This window comes from Ostrea edulis, chromosome 3, assembly GCF_947568905.1.
Source record: "Ostrea edulis chromosome 3, xbOstEdul1.1, whole genome shotgun sequence".
Taxonomy (NCBI): domain Eukaryota; kingdom Metazoa; phylum Mollusca; class Bivalvia; order Ostreida; family Ostreidae; genus Ostrea; species Ostrea edulis.
Genome location: NC_079166.1, coordinates 65333696 through 65356291, shown reverse-complemented (window position 1 = coordinate 65356291; position 22596 = coordinate 65333696). Strand labels below are relative to the sequence as shown.

Genomic DNA, 22596 nt, shown 5'->3' with positions numbered 1-22596 from the left:
CAACCGAAATGTTCGAAATCCGAAATAACAATGAAGTTTAAGAGCTATTTTTAGGGAAAAACAGTGTGCCAAAAAAGTGGAGTCAAATTCGTCTGAGGATAAGAGCTATGCGTGAGGGATATCTTTAAAAACTCAAATGAACTATTATTCACCATGGACATTATTTCGATGTAAACTAATTTTCCGAATTTTAAAATTCAAACCGAATATGTTTTAGCTACCAGTGCATACAAAAAATGGGGGTAAATACCCAAGAAGGTAGCGGTTGATTGTACGTATACTGTGTAACGTCACGCGCGAGAATTTTTCATTCATATGGAGATGTCACCATTGCCAGTGAATGACTGCAAAATTTAGGCCTATGGTCGGAGCTTACAATTTGGAGAAAGAAGGGATCTTTCTCGTGTCACGCATGCTGTGCCACGGAGCCTCGGATTTTTGCGGTCTCATCCAAAGGACCGCACATTTAGTCACATCTTACGACAAGCAAGGAAGAGGTACTGCAGACCTAATCTAACCCACATCCCCACGGAAAGCTGGCATGCAATCAGCAGGATTATGCGAGTAAATGTTTATATGAGTCGCTGTCTAAACACTATTTGGCAAGATTATTCCTTTAAACATCTGTAACTGGTGTTAGTTTGATAATAAACTGATCAGTTTTTAAATCGAGACAGGCTACTGAGAAGCAAGCTGATGTAACAGGGGTTTCAAAAATATCGGTTTAAGTCCGCATTTCGCACATCATGGTTGTTACAACAATTTATTTTGCTAATACAACCTGTCATTGGGTTAAATGCTGTACGACGCATTTGAAACCAATTGTAAATCGGTTTTTACACACTGATTATAGGGCTATTGTGACCGGTCGACAGGGGATACTTGCTCCCCTGGGAATATCGTCCTGTCTTGGCGTGTTCAGGGAGTCCATGTTTGGCCAACTCTTAATTTTGTATTCCTATGGTGAGAGGCTGTATTTTTAGAAAAATGAAGACCAGAACAGAATGCATATGTTGTAGGCCTAGCTGTGCTTAGCTTCTATATAATCATTTTCTCGCAGTTTAACCAGTCTGGGTCTCTGTCCAACCGGTTTTTGGAAAAGTGCATGGACAAAAGCAACTAATTTTTTTTCATGGCAAAATCCTTAAGCCAACAAAATTTCCTCGCACCTTCCTTCGAAAAATTGAAAGTTAGACTTACTCCGTCTACACTTCTTCGGACAGCCAGTACACCCACAAGTGGCACAAACACTGTGATACAATGTTATTTACTAACCGTTAACGAGATAATCGGTCTTTTGCTGATTAATTTATTTGTTGCCTAATAGCTGTTTCAAAACCGTCCCGCTCATGTTTGCATATGACGTCACACTTTTATAATAACGAGTAAAATATCGAAAGGAAATAAGTATACCACAATATTTGAATTTCGGTGCCTTTAAACTCGAAAAATACGCAAAATAATTCATTTCAAACACATTTAAAGTTATTTTATCCATGCAAATTAATTGTGCTAAAAATTGAAAAGTTTAGTAATACCCAATGTGTCCTATTATATCATAATCTGTATGAAATTGATCAACACCATATATTTAAGTTTTAAAATGTTTTATTGAAGTATTTCATACACATTTATATATACACTGTACAAGCGCAATCTACATTCACTCATTCACACCTGCACTTATTCAGTGCACCTTCTGCATCCACAATAACAAAATGATTTACTTTGAGGTTTTCATAGTATATATCATTTCAAATATAATTGAATTTTAAAATGTTTGAATGGCAGTCTTTTATCTGATAAATGCATAAATACATCGGTCGACAGGGGATGCTTACTCCTCCTAGGCACCTTATCCCACCCCTAGTGTGTCCAGGGGTCCGTGTTTGCCCAACTATCTATTTTGTATTGCTTATAGGAGTTATGAGATTGATCACTGTTCGTTATCTTCGTCTTTCATTTAAGCATATTTGAGAGGATCAATCAGTTGAAAGAACATGTATCGAATCCATTTGTATTTATCATACAATAAAATATGTTCATACCACAAACCAACTATGAATTATATATATGAAAGGTGAAGATAACGAACAGCGATAAATCTCATAACTCCTATAAGCAATACAAAATAGAAGAATGGGCAAAAACAGACCCTTGAATATACCAGAGGCGGGATCAGGTATCGTGCCCATATATATATATATATATATATATATATATATATACATTTCCCCCCCCAAAAAAATGCAATGTAGTATGATTATCAACAACTTGTCAATTACATTATCATTCAAGGCCCATAAACCAAGTATTTCATCCGACAATTTTTTTTAAGTTTTGGGTCATGTGTTCTAGAGAAATAAATATGCTTTTTTCGCTTACAAAAGAAAAACATTTTCCAAACAACTTCTCTCACCATTATTTTTGTGATCTTAAAATATTTTTCAATCGTATTGTACCATTTCCAGAAGACAAAAACATGAAAACATTCATAAAAAAATATATATGACTGTCTCTCACTATTACAAAATGAACGTAAGTAATTGCCTATAAGTATAAGTTTATGAAGGAAAGAATTTGTGGAAGGAATAAACTTGTTTTGCTTCTTTTCTGCATAATGATGCATTCTTAAAATAAAATTCCCAACATTTTTCTGAACTGGTTCTGAAATAGTTTCACTGAGATAAGTTTCCCACGTATTTATTTGAGTTGTGGGTTATGAACTTCTTTTCCTTCAAAACGTGATTAAACATTGACATTAGATCTAGACTTCATTTTCTGTACAATGCATTGATTTGGACACAAGAAATCAACACAATATATCTCTCTAGACAGTAACGAACATAATGAGTAATAATATCAGATAAAATGCACCATTTCCAAACATATACATGTATAAATATACGTGTCCATATAAATCTCGTAAAAATATATGTTGAATACATGTGATTACGTACACGTACTACATGGTAAGTTTGGAGTGACCAACATTCAGATCGATAAATATAACACGTCTATTTTACTGATGAGCAACGTGCATCTCTTACACGTGTCTATTGCTATCAAAACTGCACATTCTTTCCATTTGCTCTTACAGTAAATAAGGATAAGGATATTATTCCGTTTATTGATAAAAACCATAAAGTCAATTTTGGGCACATGATTGGAGACCATCAGAAAAAAAACCCACCAGCACTCCTCCTGTTCCTGATAAAACAAATCCCCTAGGTTGCATGCAAGGTGAAGATAACAAACAGTGATCAATCTCATAACTCCTACAAGCAATACAAAATAGATAGTTGGGCAAACACGGACCCCTGGACACACCAGAGGTGGGATTAGGTGCCTAGGAGGAGTAAGCATCCCCTGTTGACCGGTCACACCCGCCGTGAGCCCCATATCCTGATCAGGTAAACGGAGTTATCCGCATTCAAAATCAGTGTGCCAAGAACGGCTTAACAATCGGTATGAAACACGTCAGACAGCATTTGACCCAATTCGAGGTTGTATTGACGAACTGCATGTAATAGATATTTGATATTGATCGATGAGAACCCGGGGTTCTTCATATCTCGTCTGTGGGATCAGATTTATAAAAAAAAAAAAAACCTCATTGTTCACACTTATTAGAATACTAATGACTGAAGCTTTTTGTAAATGTCTCGAAAGGTTTGAAATTCTCTGTGAAATTTCTATAGAAACAAATAGTGCATACAACAATGATAACTTTTAAAAAAATGTATCATTTTACGTAGTTTACTTACAAATTATCACTTGAATATCTCGATGAAATTTCGGTTCTGTGGTAGGATGTCTTTTTATGTTTATTCGTATGTCGTTGTACATGTACGTTTAGTTTGAGAACGTTTCATCCATATAGATACATAACTAACTGTAGGTGAACTATCACAAATGTTGATCTATGCACGACTCTCAAGTACGTGTCTACAGCGAGAGTTTTTAATGTTAAAAAATACCGTGATAAGGGGCCGCCATTTTGAAGGTCGGATCAGAAAACATCTGGTTAATTTCACTTCTAAAACCGGGAACTTGGCAATACACGTACTTCTATATGCATGTTAAACGTCTCAGCTTTAACGCAGTACTGGAAAGACCTAACCCTAATCTCTCACTTGTAAAGGAGCACACTGACCACTACGATAACGTGTTTGGTGGGTTTAAGAAGCGACCCCAACAAAAATTAGATTTAGCTGCTGGCATCTTTCTTTCTCTGCGTGATTGATCTTTTAATTTTTATACAAACGTAACAGGTTCTTTAAGGTAGCTCCATACTCGCAGTTTTATCTGATACAAGTTTAAAATGTGTATTTATTTCAATTCACTAGGGTTAAAACTAAAACATTATCATATAAAATACATAGGTCATCACACTTTTTAAGATGTGAGACGTACATAAACAGAATCACATATCACCATCTGAAAATTGCGATTTTCCATAAACATCGTTATCAAAATTCCATTCAAACTGGTTATAACGATATAGTAGCATTCATAACAATATAATGAAAATGTATCTTCACAAAAATATACAAAATGTCTGTAAAAAATATCGGAAATCTATCGCATAATAGAATTCATAAAAATCAATAGAAACAGAGTTATCGCCCTTGGATTCAATATTTTGAAATGTATCATTGATTATTCATCTATAACTTAGAGTTTTGAAATATTTTATCTTTAACAATTTTTTTTACAATGACTATAAGAAAAGACTCCAACATAATTTATGTTCCTATCATGCATAAATCTAAATAAATCATTGATTTTGTAAAATCTGATGACATCACAGGAGGGTGGAATTACTTTAAAATACAACTGAAAATATGAAAGCGACAAACAAGAAAACTTATATTAATAACCGCATGCTAATCAGAATCTTCACTCACTGAATATATAACCCAATTCAAATAGTTGATCTGCATACATGTATGTCACACAGCCTGTACATTTCTACCAATCCGAACCGTGCGTAATAAAAATCTATGTATCGAGACTAGTTCATCAAGAGAGATAAAAAGGTAAAGGATTTTGAACTTCTTGAAATTTCTCTTCTCTTGAAAGGAATCATCAGTCTTCTCTTTGCCAGAAATCTTTACAACTGTCAAAATATGAAAGATGTATAACACTCTACATTTGTAAAAATTGTGTACAAATACATTGTACATACTTATTTCAATATTCCAAAAAATTCTATTCATTGATAACAGGTTCATTCTTTTCATACTTCATGTTTTTTCATTCATGCACTTATATTCATTGATAAAATGTTACCTCGTTTTACGGCAAATAACGATGATCCCTACCACCGCTAAAACGACTACTACTATTGCTCCTATTGTCGAAAACACAATGATGATGGTACTTTGTGGCAAATCGTCTTCTTCAAATATTTCAAAACAGAAGATACACAAATTTCAGTGAAACACATGCTTTGCTTTAAGTGGCAACCTAATGGGACCCATAGAAAATTCCCTGTTTGGCTTAAACTTAGTGTAAAATCTATAAAGACTTTTCAAATGTACAGAGTTTTGACACCACCAAAAATATTCATTGCCTTATATATCTTCTTAATAAATACATACCTACGTTAAGTATAAGGAGATGAATTCATAATTGTAATCATCGAAATGTTAAGGGAATTTATTCCGGGTTGTTATATTGATACATTATACACTGTACATCTTCCAATTTATTACCTCAAAAATCAATTGTGAAGACAACGAGCAGTAATGGATCTGACAAACCCTATAAGCAATACAAAATTAGAGAGCAGGAGAAACACAGAGACCTGGACATACCTGAGGTAGGGACCATTTATGGGAGGAGTAAGGATCTCCTATTAGTCGACCATACCCAGTATGCGGCCTCTAACTTCATCAAGTTAATGGAGTAATAGTAATTAAAATTAGTGTGAGAAGAAAGGCCTAGCATTTTGAAGAAGCACATCAATAACACTGGGCATAATGGAATATCACAACTGCAAAATTGTAATTATAACGACCATATTATTTGAAAAATGCTTATGTCAAACGAGATAGTCGAAACCCCTATATCATGAACTACTTATCAGGAGCCTGCCAAATAGTATAAATGATTATGCGCAGAACATGATTCCGCGTATTGAAACTGTCGAGAGACATAAACACCATGTACATACTTTTCCAAAATAAACAAAACCAAAGTGTACGAATTTCCAATACTTTACACCACCATTCCGCATGATATATGTACATTAAATACTAGGCTTTGAACGCATAGAACGGCTTATTGAATCAAATGGAAGTGGGAAATACTCATATTTTATGATCAATCATCCACAAACTACTTTGTAGAATGCCATTCTTATTTTGTACACAGGTGCTCTAATGTTGAAATTGAAGGACGGCTGTAGTTCTTCAATGACTGTAGTCATTTGGATACGGGTCTTCCGGCGTTATGTTGAAGTCCCTGTGGACACAAAGTGTTTGGCTACCCTGTTTTTGTATTATCATGGGTCTGAATTAATTAGAAGTCCTATGAGAAAAAAATCTCTTGTCATGGCTTTCAACTTGACAATTAGATACATCAATAACATTTTATCTATTCACATAACATGCATTTGCTTCATTTATGTGTCGATCGAATGTGTTTCATTGGACTCGGGGTGGAGGACACTTTAAGTCTGCTTCATGTTTGACTGCTTTCCTGATCGTGGACTTTGACAACAGAATGACAGCTCGACTTTGTCGCAGACTGGGTGATTTTGACTTTTCCATTGTCAAATTCCCATGCTTACATGTATGTAGATATGTTCCAATGTCACCTATGCATGATATTTGTGTCTCTCGACATATTATTCAGTCGCGGAAGCGTGTTCTGCGTATAGTCGTTTTTAAACGGAAGCGGGATCTTGACAGAGAAGTTCATTTTGCTGGGATTTCGGCGATGTCATTTGGAGTGACTTTTTTTTTTGCCATTCTCGGTATACTGATTATATCGTTTACCTGATTAAGACATAGGGTTCATGGCATTGGGGCCGGTCAAATAGACATGCTTACTCATAGGTCTCTTAAACATCTGGTCCTACCTCCGATATTTACAGGCGTCTGTCTTTGCCCTTCTTTCTGTTTTGTATTCTTTACAGGAGTTATGAGATTGATCACTGATTGTTATTTTCACTTTTCGTCTTCAATCATTGTAAGATATTCGTTCTTTCAAATTTCAAAAAGTGCTTAGAATTTATTTCCTTTATTGTTATTATTTAATGACATTGCTGATATTAATGTGCACGACAATTTACTTTAAAAATTAAAAGTAGAAGATATGTTCACCTTTTTCGTTTCCATTCACTTGTATCTCCTCTGGGTCTTTTGCTTCTTTGTAATTGTGGATGAGAATGTATGCTGGCTTTCCAATCATAGGTGAAATAGGTATCGTCCTCTGAACATTGCCAGAACTTTTGTTCACTTGTAATATATAACTGTAATGTATCGAATGCAGTTAAATATTATTGTATGCACATCAATAGCTGAAACTGTCAATGCAAGGGAAGTGCTAGAAACGAAATAAAGAAATACTTGTATAAATGCAAGGCTTGCTTGTGGAAATAAAAGTAAAGAGAGAGGCCCGAAGGGCTCCTCGTATAGCGAGCTCTAATGATTAGAACAAAGAAGATTTGAGTCTTCACATCAATCAAATACATTTTCGATGTAGTAATGCAACTCTCATAATCCTATACCGTCCCTTTTGATTGATCGTTTACTTGAGATTATAAACTTTTGTGGATAACTTAATTTGATCTTAGTCTTATGATTTTCTGCACAAGGGAGAGCGACACATTTATTGGAAATGTATAAGCCTGATGTATAACGCAAACCAAATATATATCATGCACGGGGAAAAGATGATATATGAAAGGTGAAGATAAGGAACATTGATAAATTTTATAACTCCTATAAGTAATACAAAATATGTGACAACAGGATCTTGGTTTTGAGGTAAAAATACAAATGATGAAATGGTGGATCTAATTGAAAAAAATAGTTTTGTGCAATAGAAAATACAAATCTTTGACTTTCTGCATCTACATATAGCAACCGATCACATTGACTTTTTTAGTTTGAACTAATTAAGAGAGTTACCTACTCCGGTTTTGAGCACAACCTCGTGATATATCATAACTGTCTACGCAAGGGTTCGATGCCTATTTCATTGATCCAAACACATTACAGGTATTCATTACCTATCCAGTTGAAAATATACATGTCAATTGAAATTTCAAAATGATTTGGACCTTACTACATTTTCGGGCGAAAGGATTGTTTAATCAAAAAGCTTTAATTATGCAAGGATATACCATTTCTATGTTATCCAATTTATCGTACAAATCTATACCCCTAAATGTGTATATTAATCTTGTAATGTATGATACAAGTATAAGAAACATGCAATTAATTCAATTGTCTAACATTCATTCCTTAAATCGAGACAAGCTACTGACAAATGAGTTAATGTTACAGGGGTTTCTACAGTCTCGTTTGAAATAAGCATTTCGTAAAATTTATGGTCATTATTATAATGATCTTATTTGCAAATACATAGTGCGACATGTCGTTTGGTCATATGCTGACTGACGTATTTCATACCAATTGGGAGGCTGTTCTTTACATGCTTATTTGACTACGGATTACTCCGTTTACTTGATGAAGATAGATGGCTCACGGCCAATGTGACTGGTTAACAGGGGATGGTTACTCATCTTAGGCACCTGCTGCCACCTCTCATGTGTCCAGGGGTCCGTGTTTGCCCAACTATCTATTTTCTATTCAGTGAAAGGCGAATATAGCGAACAGAGATCAATCTCATAACTCCTATAAGCAATACAAAATAGAGAGTTTGGCAAACACGGACCCCTGGATATACCAGAGGTGGAATCAGGAGCCTAGGATGAGTAAGCATCCCCTGTCCACCGGCCACACCCGCCGTGATCCCTATATCTTGATAACATAAATGGGGTTATCTGTAGTCAAAGTCAGTCTGCCAAGAAAGGCCTAACAATTGGTATGAAACACGTCAGACAACATTTGATCAAATGCTAGGTTGTATTGGCAAACTAGATCGTTATAACGACTATAGAATGTGAGAATGCTGATTTTAAACGATGCTGTTGAAACCCCTGCACCATCAACTTGTTTGACAGCAGCCTGCTTCGATTTAAAAACTGACAATACGCAGAACAAGCTCTTGCGTATCGAATCTGTTGAAAGTGTGCAGGTGATAATGGAATATTGTTACTTGAATATGGGAAGTTGACGATGGAGAAGTTGAAATCATCCCGTTTGTCATAAAGTTGAGTTGTTAGTTTGCCGTTAATATCTACTTTCAATAAAATATGTATATAAGTACGAAGCAGAAGAGGACAACTCTGTGGTGTCTTTTATTTCGTATTTTTCATGGGATTTATGTTATTGGACTCACACCGGTGTGACCGGATGCTTGGCTATCCTAGTTTGCATATTTTATGGAATTTATGAAATTGATAACTGTTCTTTATCTTCAGATTTGCTTTCGTTATTATTTCCCCCCAAAACACCTATTCTCAAAAACATCTACAAAAAGTGTACCTTAAAATTTGAGACAGGACTTAGCAGATTTTCTACAATTTGATTGATTGACTGATTAAATATTGTTTAACGTCCCTTCCAGGAAGCTTTCGCTCATATGGAGACGTCACCATTTCCCGTGAAGGGATGCAAAATTTTGGCCTACCCTCGGCGCTGACGGCCTTTGAACAGGGAGGGATCTTTATCGTTCCACACCTGCTGTGACACGGGCCTTCAGTTTTTCGTGGTCTCATCTGAAGGACCGCCACATTTAGTCGCCTTCTACGACAAGCAAGGGTTACTGAGGATCTACAGTACACGACACGAGTTTTATACACCCCACCGTGGAAAGACCACGGTGGAAAATCCACGGAGATACACCGTGTCCTCTGTGTTCCACGGTGTGTGTTATTTGCGAATACACACAGCTGCTAAGAGCTTTGTTCTGGCCACGGGCGCCTTGCGGATGTGAAAATGTGCCGCAGGCCAAATAATCAAGATAAGGGTGGAATTTTAAGAAAAGAAAAAAATGTCAATATTCCCCCCCCCCCCCCCTGATACTTATATTGTTTTTCAGCATATTGAGCCGATTCCAACGATACCAAACACTATATATTATGTTTTTAAGAAAACCTGGTTTTGACTTTTTTTCTTTTAGTCTTCTTTCTTCATTAAAATATTCTTAAATTCTATGTTTAAATAATGCGTACTTGCAGGCAATTCCTGTTTTGAATGCGAATTAGTATATTCAGTAAATGAAAAACATACATGTACAACATGTGACAGGGATATTTAATAATTACCGATGTGTTCTCTCTCTGTCTCTCTCTCTCTCTCTCTCTCTCTCTCTGTGACAAATGCTCTGTTTAACATAATTACCTCCATCATATTGTGTTGATATGCATCTTGACAAATATAACTTGATCCAATATAGAAATTAGAGCATTGTCGATGATTAACAAATTGGAATTAATTTATTACGTAATTAATAGAAGCAAAAATACAAACCATCGAATGATTTATTTTTAAAATCCCGAGTTAATTACATTTGACCGAGACTTATGTTCGATGTACTTTGATAGAGGTTTTCATAAAAAAAAAAAGTTCATCGGGAGTGTCTGGATAATGTAATGCTTTTTGTATAATAAGTATATACCATGCAAATTCCTAGGGTCTTTCTCACAGTATAACTAAATTACGGTTAGCTAGTTTGGGTTTTGACTTCTCATGAAAAGTGTGAAATATATTGGGTCGGCGCGATATCAGATCTAGTCTAAGATCACGGGTATCTTGCGCCGACCCAATATATTTCACACTTTCCGCAAGAAGCTAAGCACTTCTGTTGATTTCAAATACACGGATTAGCTGACCCCCATTGTTCTACTGAGGCGAAAACCCCTTCGAATTTGCATGGAATGTACAAGTTATACACAGGTCATTGTTATAGTCATACATCATAGTACCGCTAATCCGACAAACATTTTTTTTTATTTTGAATAAGTTGTTGAATGACGAAGTATGACCAAACTGCAGATTGAACTTTATAGAGCCCCGTGCTAACATTACTTATATTTTTCAATGTATCAGAACGGGTATGTTGCCGGTTAAGTTGTATAAATTTCTTCACAAGCAATAAAATAACAACAAAAATGGTGCTTAAATTTTCCGATTGCGAAAACCTTTCAAGTTTTCAAAGTACACCCTCTCCGATTTTACGTGCTTGTAATCAATATTTAAGGATGTAAATCCTCGGTGTCAAATGCAACTAGTTCATGAAAAAAAAAAAAAACTAATATAAATAAAAACAGAAATGACTTAACGATTATTTGCTTTTATTCATATACGCTATCGATTATTATAATCTTTAATTTAATCTTTAGATGCATTAGATAATGAAAGCAAGAGAGAGAGCATTGGTAATCATTGATTATAATATTCATGAATGTATGCAGATACGGGAAGTTTAATACGTTTAGAATAAATCTTGAAAGTACAATTTCTTTCTGATTAATTATCCATCCCCTTTCATTCTGATATTTTTTTTATTTCCCATTTTGTTTTCTTTACATGTTAAATTTTTCGGCTGGTCCGGGTTAGGACTAATGAATGAGTCCCCCCCCCCTTTTTTTTAAACGATGTTACGTGCTTAGCTGTCTATCTCCCTCTCAGTCAAAAATAAAATAAATGCATGCTATATATACTACAACATCATTGGATTTACTGGATAATTCTTCGATTGCACCTTCATAATACATGCTAATGCAAGCGGACTATCTAGGCTTTTTTTTTTTTCATCTTCGTTAGCCGAGATTATTCGTGCACGAAGGCACAGTTGACTCAAAACCCATTGCTAGCGGAGATTAGATGAATTTTACCCCCGTATTATGTTATAACTGACCAAAACCTAGTACGTTTGTTTTACAACTTTCATTCAGAAGACGCGCAAGTTAATGAGGTACTGAATAAACGAGAAAACGTCTGCATTTTTATTTCAATCGTTGTCAACTCTTTACTTTGTGATATTTCAAGACTACATGTACTCAATTCAATTTATTGGATCTCATCACCATTATGCAATGGTATACAAAAATATAAAGACAAAAAGCTGTTATATATACATTTAGTAAATGATACATGCGTGTAATAAAGTATTTATCAAGTTAGAAAAAACCCTTAAAAACCGTGTTATGATTAATGTGAAGTATGGGCATTCTAATGAAATTTTCTTAATGAAAGTACGGAATTTTCTAAAGGTTTGTTTAAAAGTAAAGATAGTTTTAATATTTATTTGTTTAAGTGATAAAAAATTGATTCTTTGCTCACATTCATATCCAATGTAAACATGTACATGTATATAGCTGACCTTAATCACATATTCCTAATTACAATGAAAACTTTACGTAAAAATAAACTATTGCTTATGGTACACATTTCTTTGAACTGCTGTTTATCAAATTGAAATTACTGGCATGTGATTGTCGTTGTTCAAGACCCTTCTTTTATTTGATGAAATTGAGCTGCACGTGCCGTGAAACAATGTACCGACGAGTGGTAGGAATAACACAGGTGTTTATATACAGGATGTCGAGAATTTGGGCGTTTCATAAAAAGGTGTGAACGTCTGCAGGGAAGTCTACATACGGATATGAACCGAAAACACCAACGTATCATTAAACAACAATTACAAGAAATGAATGATTTATAGCTAATTTCTAAATAAGTAATAGAGTGAGGGCATGTATGCTGGCCAAGCGAAAAGGTTTTTTGGGTGAATCATTTTGGAAATTATTTCTTTGTTTTATCACACGGAGGTACACGGTGGCATCGACGGAGGTACAGGTGACATCCACGGAGATGCGCGGTGGCATCCACGGAGATCCTCCGTGGACTTCAATGTCTAGCTCGCGCGGAAAAATAGGACTTCAAAGGTGCCGACAATTTTAAAGGTCCACCGTGTTTGGGGCAAATTTGTTCCACCGCGTTGCGTGGAACACGCATAAAACTCGTGTCGTGTACTGTATTCTAATCCGGATCCCCACGGGAATGTACAATTTGAAAAACTGACAATATTAATACTATATTCTTTGGAGCTCTCAAATTCTATATGATGATATTTTTCTGTATTGCAAGCGCAAATACATCAGTATTAATTTTCTATCTACTAGCATAATCTTATATATTGCTAAAGAAGAGGAGCATGTATTAATTTGACGTAATGAAAAAAATTGTATTGCTTGTGTAGTGTTGCCATCATCATACACAACTAGATTTTGCGATTAGAGGATAAGTTTTAAGTGCAAAAAGGTGAAGTTGAACACACTGTAGCTCAATAATGAGCACTATGACCCCAAATTTTTTTTTTGATTTTATAAACCCCTTTCCATATAGAACTTGAAATGTACTTCCAAGAAATCAACAATATTATAAAAGTCAGGTGTGAAACTCTTTAAGATGAAGTTTGCAACTACAAAAATAAACTTTGTGCCCTTCTCTATTTATGAATAACAATAATAATCACTATGTACAGGTCTTGATAGTTGTATCTTGGAGAGAATTATTGTAATGTACTGCTATCAAGTGTTAAATGGTGTATAGGTAAACCTGCTTGCCAAATGTTTCTCAAATTATCGTTTATTGATTTTCTAAGATATTATATCAGTCTGCATATTTTTATACATATAGTATAATAATAATAAACAAGATTTATATAGCACCTTATATAAAACATATTACTTTAGAGCGCTTTACAGGGGTAGCGGTGAGAAATGGAACAATAAAAAAAATTAAATGAAAATAAATAGAATTAAATGACAGTATGACATAACATCTTACCTCTATAACATTATTATTATTAAGATCGATAGTTGAAGTTTTTTTTTATTCATACATACTATGTGCTACGATAATTTCAATATAATGATGTGGCCTTAAAACCACCCCTAATGGAAATAGACATTTAAATTGCAGGTAAGAAATTTACTTTGGAAGGTAGGATTTATTTTGGTGCTGTTATAATCGACCACTGCTTGTGAATACATGTTGCCCAACTATCTAATTTGTATTGCTTGTAGGAGTTATGAGATTGATCACTGTTCGTTATCTTCACCTTGCATGTAGCATCATCAAAGTTGACAAGGTTCAACATTTTGGTCAAATATTAACGATTGCTAGGAATTTTTATGACATTCCTAAAGATTTTTCAAGTAAACATGTCTATGCTTTACCTCACTAATTACTTTGGCATATTCTACTTGCACCGAAACGACTTATTGCATGGACTTTGAAATGTAGAAATTGGTATCGGGTCACGGGACTGATACAATCAGGAAACAATAAATGAAAGGTGACAATAACGAACAGTGATCAATCTAACAACCCCCACAAGCAATACAAAATAGAGAGTTGGGCAAACACGGACCTCTGGATATATATTAAAGGTGGGATCAGGTGCTAGGAGGAGTAAGCATCTCCTGTCGACCGGTCAAACCCACCGTGAGCCCCTGTCTTGATAAGGTAAACGGAGTTCTCCGTAGACAAAATTAGTGTGCCAAGAACGGCCTAACAATCGGTATGAAACACGCCAGACAGCATTTGACCCAATGATCGGTTGTATTGGCAAACTAGATCGTTATAACGATCATATAATTTGCGAGATGTTGACTTTAAACGAGACTGTCAAACGATGTAAACAAACATCAAGTTATGTAATAAGAAGAGCAAATTAAATCTATTTCAAAGAAGTGATTTTACGACAGTTATGGGCTAAAGAGGAGAGATGAAATTTACGACAAAACGGCTCTGCCCGTGGGAAATCAGGGAATTGAAGATAAAGATATTTCATAGCTGTCCCCTTAATATTGAATTAAAGAAGCACCTTGATTGATTTTAATATTTCATTTCTAACGTCCACAACCACAGTTATTTATTCATCGTATTTGTTTTGGAGTCTAAGGTCATATTATTTAATAGCATTTGATAAAGGTATAATCATATTCATCTTCATCGAAAATATTGTCAGCTGGTAAGCTACAACTGTAAAGAAGACGCCCTCGGCGCACTATGTTTCAACACATTTTATGGAGACAGGCAAAGTAAATTCGATATGATAGTGGTACCTGGCATTATGTATTTTTATTATGGCCACAAGTGTATTTGCAGTCCTGTTTGCCACATTGACAAAACGCACGAATTTACTCTGCCGGTCCCCATAAAATTGCACTAAATCATAGTACATCTTCTTGAGCATAAGCATTTTTCAGTTTTTGTTTTATCCTTTGGGGATCTGGGTTAGAAAAGATCTTCAGCACCCCTTGCTTGTCATAAGAGGCGAGTAAATGGGGGAGGTCCTTCGGATGAGACCGCAAAAACCGAGATCCCTTTCATTCAACATGTGTTAAATGTAAACAACTATGCTGATGATACTCTGTGAACGTATGCGATTATGTGAATAGCATGATTCATTGAGTAATACAAGTAGGTCTTATTCTGGTTCTTCGTAACTGTATTTGTAAATATTTTGGTTTTGGAGCATTTGGATTGCAGGACTCTTCTTACAATAGCGATAGTCACCTTTGGAGATGCTGCAACAAGGAACGCAATAGGAAAGTATCCATTCGAAAATCATCGTAATTTGAAAATCACAATCTAATTTTGGAAAAATCATTTTCATCACATTTTTGGGTTTATAAATGTGCTCAATAATTCGTAATTCATGATTTGGATATTTCAACAACAAAAATCGGAGGGCTAGGAAAAATTGTTGAAATTGATGAATCAAAATTTGGGAAACGGGAATATCACAAATAAGTGTGCACGAAGTTTGCGTGTTTGGATGATTCCCCAAAAAATTGTTCCGATTTTTCAATTCCAATGAGGATCATAACAAAGAATTTTAGGATATCACCGTTTGTACAGTTGTAATTGAAAATAGATTATAAGTATCTTTCTTTGTTTTCTTATTGAGAGGCTTCATTACATCACTAATTTTTCTTTTCATTGCCTTTCTTTAAATTAAACATCTTAATTTCATGGATAGCGTTTATCTCAGGTGCAGATGCTGAAAAGGGACAGAAGATCCGACCCTATCCATTGGACTTTGTAGAAATAGCCATGCTTTGTCTGGGTTTTTTTTTCTGCACTTCCATTTCAAATAAAATGTCACATCTCCTAATATAGACTGGGGAGCCTGGTCACAATTGTATGGAGTGGAACCTACTCCACTACGAAAATATATAATATTGCATATTCGCCATGCTATTCTTGTCACACGATGTCCTTTCATTACTACAAGGTCGATCGCTTGGTGGATGTTACATTATCGCAATATTGTACGAGCATTACCAGGACTTTTTACCCTTTCACTTGGAATTGTTCTATCTGTATAGCGTGAAGAAGTAAAACAATATACCAAATAGAATTGTGTTTTCCCGGAGTGAAATCAAACGCGAGAATAAAACATTTGGGCCGCATCCTTGCATAATTATGCTATTTCTAAGATTCATTTTCAGAGCAGATTCAGCATTGGTATCATTATGTAAAGTCTTCATTACTCTAATATATATAAGGGGGGGGGGTGTTAGTGGTAGAATATCTTAGCTTGTGTTATATTTAGCTACATTTGTTTTAGCCCCGAAACACGTGTTTCATATCGTAACGTATGCCTGTGACTTCATAGTTACTCTGATGGCGTTAATCTACATACGAGAATTATTTGCGGTTGCGGAAATATTTGAGAAGCTATGATTGGGTATTGCGTGTTTCCAAAATGACGGTAGCGCCTCCTCAATGATATCAATGTGTTCCAATCCACTCCAAACTCTTCTTTAGGTATTGCTTGTGACATCCCAACTTCTAATATGTCAATGGGGCAAAGACAATCAGCCACATTAAGTATATCAATTACTAAAGAAATAATCAAATGGAATTGTTTCTCATAGATATGAAACGCTAGATAACACCTCTGTTTTATTTGATAATGATAAACGCAAAATTGCAAAAAATGTAATGAAAATACAACAAAAATAAATAGATAAATAAAACACTTACTCAAGTCTCAAAATGCTCGTGCACACTCACCCTGTATCATTTGACATCGTAAATATCAATACAGTATACATTTTTATAGCTTCCTAGTACTTAATTGGTAAAGGTCCCTAATTCATCTTCAATGACATATTGCATGATTACTTTTTTCTATTAGTATATAATATCTCAAATTAACACACAGTGCTCGTAACAGATGTATAATTATGTGGAATATAATAAATATACAGCCGACAAAATTGTTGTGTTACCACAAAAGATTGCTGACCTCGCGATGTTACGTTTCAATCTACAGGCAGGTATATGAAAATAATGCAACTTAAATGCCAATTCTATGTACCATTAACCAAATCTAATTTTCATCCATTGTGGACCATTGTCATGTTTAAACAGATATCACATATTCATTAGTAATAAAATCCTCACTGTTGCCAAATGCTGGAATAAATAGAGGTCCACGATGTTTTTGAGACATGTCAAATCTTAATATTTCATAGTAATACACCGCAGTGTTAATACGTAACCGAGAAGTTTATACATATATTAAATTCAACTCACCGTTGACAAAGTAAATGAATAATATTTTCGTCAACATCAATATCCAAAATGACATCATTTTCCGTATGAAATATCAACATGACCTTCTTGGTGCTTAAACTGACTTCCGATACTTGATGTCTGCCTTTATCCAGTGCAAAAAACTTGTCACCTACAGTTGAAAGTTTAGAACATCAAGCATTGTTTTAAGCAGTAACTAATATAGACAACGAGAGGCTGAACAACATCAAAACATTCTAGAGTTTCGATTACATGAGTAGTATACTTTAGTAGGTTTTTTCTAAAACCCAGCTTTGTCCATGGTTTGTCATGGACATGATTTGTGGCATTGCTATTAATCATAACATTTTCGACATCTTGTCAGAGAGATTAATTCGAATTTCATAATTATGATCACCATCCCATGCTTATTGTTGGGCCACAATTAGTGGTTATGCTTATGATGAATGTACAGGGATGCATGTAAGCGTTGTAGCCCATTGGCCTCATATTCATAATGTCAACAGTTACAAAAATGACATATTCTTGATGTTTTCCCAAATGCCTGCTTGAAGTGTAAGAGTAACTACTGATGTCTTTGATTTTAATTATAGATATTATTTTGCCTCTATTGAAAAAAGTCTGACAGAGGCTGATATATCGAATTTCTAGGATGTTCAATCGATTAACTAATCTAATTAATTTTCAATCAAACAATACCTTGTATACTGATTATCAAATATTGTCATTGCTAATTACTAAGGTAAGCTTAATAACTGTCGTGCCATTTGTAAAAATATCACGTATGGTATACAAGTAAATACCTGTAGTAACAAGATAAACCTCAAGCGGAAATGATGGGCTCTGCAACGTCACGCGTCATTATAGCCTAAACAGTGCCTGATATGTTTTTAACATACAACCTCTTAAATTCCTGTCCACTCTCAATCGTGTAATATCAAATATAATATCTAAATATAACGCAGATATGGACGACTCTGTAGTATATTTCATATACAGTGCACTTTGATATATCAAATGGACATTTGGATGAAAACACGTATTGTTAATAGATAAAACATGGTTGATACATCTAGATATGGAAGTCACAGCAGGAGAGTTTTCCTTTGATGTGAAAGGATTTGAAGAATTTCTGCCTCGTAAGAATACAAAGGTAGGTCAGCTGATAATGGAACACAATTTGCGTTCATGGGAATTCCTAAAAGACTGCTAGACAACCTGATCACCAAAGATTATGCAGATATTTTCAATAAAGAACCCGAGTATCTCTTTCATAGAAAATCCAGAGTATGTATGCGTACAATCAGAGTAGTGTTTGACAAAGATGGATGGTTGAGAGGAAAATATCAATATTCCCGTGTTTCATTTTTATTGAAGAAGCAGTTGTCTATGGTGCTTTCATTCATCGTGAGGAATGTCTATGGATTTTGCAAAACCGTTATATTCTGTAGGTTTTCCAAATCCATTAATCACCAAATTCACTTCATCAGATTTGTGGAATGATCTGTGATAACTCACTCGGATAATGATGGTTAAAATAGAAATAAATCTAAAGATTATTTCATGAATGTAATTTCTGTCAACAATAACGGTCCCAACTTCAGTGTAGTAAATTATTAGGTAACCATGCGAGCAAAAAGCTAAGGGGGATATTTGTCCATTCCAAATTTTATTGATATGATATCCTTTGCGAGTAAAATTTTAAAAAGGATGACAATTTGATAATAATTTCAACTTACCTTCAGAAAAATGTGCTAACCGTGTATTCGTTGATCGGAAGTTGGTATCAACTTTTGTGATATGACCTGTGTCCATTAAATATATCTGTATAGAAGAATCTGTGGTTGCTAATATTACAAATCTGGAAAATAAAGGTATCATGATTTAGAAAAAGCCATATATCACAATATTTCTTTTGGAATAAATTAATAAGTTAATAACAGTAAAAAGACCGCTTAAAGACCTAACTTTAAGTTAACGCCCCCAAATTGTACATGTGTGGTGATCAATGATAAGCCGCTGGTCAATCAAACTTTTAACAATAGAGCTTACGTTGATTGACATTTGCAGAGACCATGGTCTACTGCTACCTGAGAAAGATGTTTTGATAACAATCATGGCTAATGATGACCGGCAGTCTTTAGATCTCAAGGAAAGCCCTGGTATACCTGAGTTTTGATAGCATTGACTCACACCTAGAATATTTTAATGGGTAACGTCCCCTACACAATGCTATTTATCATCGTATTTTCTCTCTCCATTTATATACATGTATTATAGATTAAACAATCAGAAATCAAATAATAATAATATAAAAAAAAGCAAACAAACATAAGTTATTGGAATATTTTCTATTAATGATTTATTATGACTTTATATTTATAAAAAAGGAACAATTCTTTATTGGCGCGGCACATCAACATGTAATGGTTATATTGCCCATGCGTAAAACTGTTACAGTTGTAAAAAAAAAAATGCTTCTGTTTGGGATACCACATGGATTATAAATTACACAATCAGAAATCAAACAATAGTAAAATAGCATAAATAAGTTATTGAGATATTTCTATTCATAATTTATCACGGTTTTATATTGAGAGAGAGAGAGAGAGAGAGAGAGAGAGAGAGGGAGAGAGGGGGGGGAGGGAGGGAGAGAGAGAGGGGGGGAGAGATATATATATAGAGAGAGGCGGTTTTATATTTATAAGGAGAGAGAGAAATGTGTAAAACTAGCAATAATAAAGATAGAGGGGACTTGCTATGTGTCAGCTTCTGTTTGGGATACCATCGTTACACAAAGACTACGTCCACATAAACCCTAAATAGAGAGAGAAAGAGAGGAGGGGGTGTATACTTCGTGTCAGCTTCTGTTTGGGATGCCATCGTTACACAAACACTACGTCCACAGAAACCATAAATAGAGAGGGAGGAGGGGAGTATACTTCGTGTCAGCTTCTGTTTGGGATACCACCATTACACAAACACTACAGCCACAGAAACCCTACAGACGGCCCATATCGAGGGGTATCTTGATCATTCTTCATTTGGTTGTACATGTACACAGATCTACTTGGATTTATTCATTCTCTCGAAACATGGATATTTTACCTACTACACCCACGACACCGCGAACTCCCAGGACACCAGGAAGTGCCCGGAAACGCCGGGTAATATTATATTTGGGAAATTATTTATATACGATATATAACAGTTTAATTAGAAGTTTTAAAAAGCACAGGTTTAGAAATGGGCTAAACCTGTTATCTGTAATACATAAATATGACCAAGTTTGAAGGTTTACGGGCAATAGAAATGCGGTATGCATGTAGGTAGAAATTTTTATTATTTTTTTTTTGGCACAAATCAAGACACTAAGCATAATTTGTGATAACCTGAGAAGTTTCCCGAGTATATCATAAAATATACACATCAACTGATCTCTTGGCCAGGTAAATTCCAGGTAAATAACATTGACCATGGATAAGCTCCGCCCACATTCACTGATCCGTAGAGAAACCGTACGGTGTGTTTTTTGGTCTTTAATTCTTGTTATTATATGTACTTGAATATGTCATATTGCAGAGATATTTTTGTTTGTTTTCCGGCACTTTGAGAATTTTTCAGTCATATTAAGATGTCAGCAGCTGTAGGTGAAGTACTATAAATTTTGACCTATGTTTGATGTCCAGGGCGATTGCGACCCTCATTATTAAGGTTTAGCTCAAACGACCCACGACTCCCACTTCTAAATGGCAAGCGTTTGGTGAAGGTACAATCACTACTTACTTTTAGATCTTGGATGACACGGCTATGGCTCGGGCGGGTTCCAATTCATTACAAACCGAACATTCTAACCAATATGCTTCCTCGACCGGTGATTTCTTCACACACACACACACACACACACACACACACACACACACACACACACACACACACACACACACACAAAGACAAACACACAGATACACAAACCATAGAGAGAAATTCTGACATACCTCTTTGAAGACCAACACATCATATCAGTGACGTTAGATAACGTTTGGTTTATTAATGTCATTGTACTGTTGTATACGTAAGCGAATACACTTTCACCAAGCAGATTTGTTGCAGCAACATATATTCTTCCCGATAGGGTATCGATACATCCAAGCTCTATCTGGTAATCTAAAGTGGTGGATATGAAATATTCCTAGTTACACCTGGATGTACATTTGCAATATATGAATGTAAAACTGATTCAAAGTCTTCGCGATTTTTATAATAACTACTTTGTTTAACAAGGAAATTAGAGCGAGTGATGTATTGAATTAAATGAAGATTTTAGGCTATACTACAACTCATATCTTACCAGGGAATCTCAATTCCGTTCCGTTGGAAATCGAAATAATGGAACCACTTCTCGGTTGTTTTTGGAATATTATTAAATATCCTCTCTGTTTGTCGAAATCTATATGGCTAATGATGATTGCAGATGAAAACGATGTAGAAAATTCAAATTCCTCCGAAAGAGTATACACTCTGTTTGTTACAGTGTCCACTACGTAGTTCATAGGTGACGTTATATCATCTATAAGACAACAAATATGAATTAAAATCATGAAACGTTTTAATGATGTTACCTTTTACCAATATCCCCCATGTACGGTGCATTCATGAGCACAGCAGGGGAATCTTTTAAGTGCCTAATTTTGAAGAAATAAAACATATCACCTACACATCATGATAATGCAGTGTGAATTTGATTCAGTTGACCGGTTCCGACCTTGAGGCAGTCTTCATTATAACAATTATACATGTTAAAGTAGAAAATGCGACTGACATTGCTATAGACAATGAAAAAATTCGGAGATGTGTACATTATGCAGCGTTGCTTAACAACGTAAACACA

The 22596-nt window shown here is 35.0% G+C and overlaps 1 protein-coding gene across 3 annotated transcripts in view; it reads right to left on the bottom strand.

Annotated features, from left to right (window-relative positions):
* Window positions 1-1590: 1590 nt before the first annotated feature.
* The window catches only part of LOC125673590 (low-density lipoprotein receptor-related protein 4-like), a 51416-nt gene continuing 30410 nt past the window's right edge, over window positions 1591-22596 (bottom strand). For 2 of the 3 annotated variants that reach the window (XM_048910200.2, XM_048910198.2), the window contains exons 13-19: window positions 22057-22275; window positions 21704-21872; window positions 19445-19566; window positions 17706-17856; window positions 7335-7483; window positions 5296-5404; window positions 1591-5122 (exon numbers count right to left, since the gene is read on the bottom strand). In XM_048910200.2, the coding sequence (XP_048766157.2) occupies window positions 5092-5122; window positions 5296-5404; window positions 7335-7483; window positions 17706-17856; window positions 19445-19566; window positions 21704-21872; window positions 22057-22275 (950 nt within the window). In that variant the 3' untranslated portion in view covers window positions 1591-5091. The remainder of the gene's footprint in view (window positions 5123-5295; window positions 5405-7334; window positions 7484-17705; window positions 17857-19444; window positions 19567-21703; window positions 21873-22056; window positions 22276-22596) is intronic. The other variant, XM_048910201.2, reaches the window with a different exon arrangement.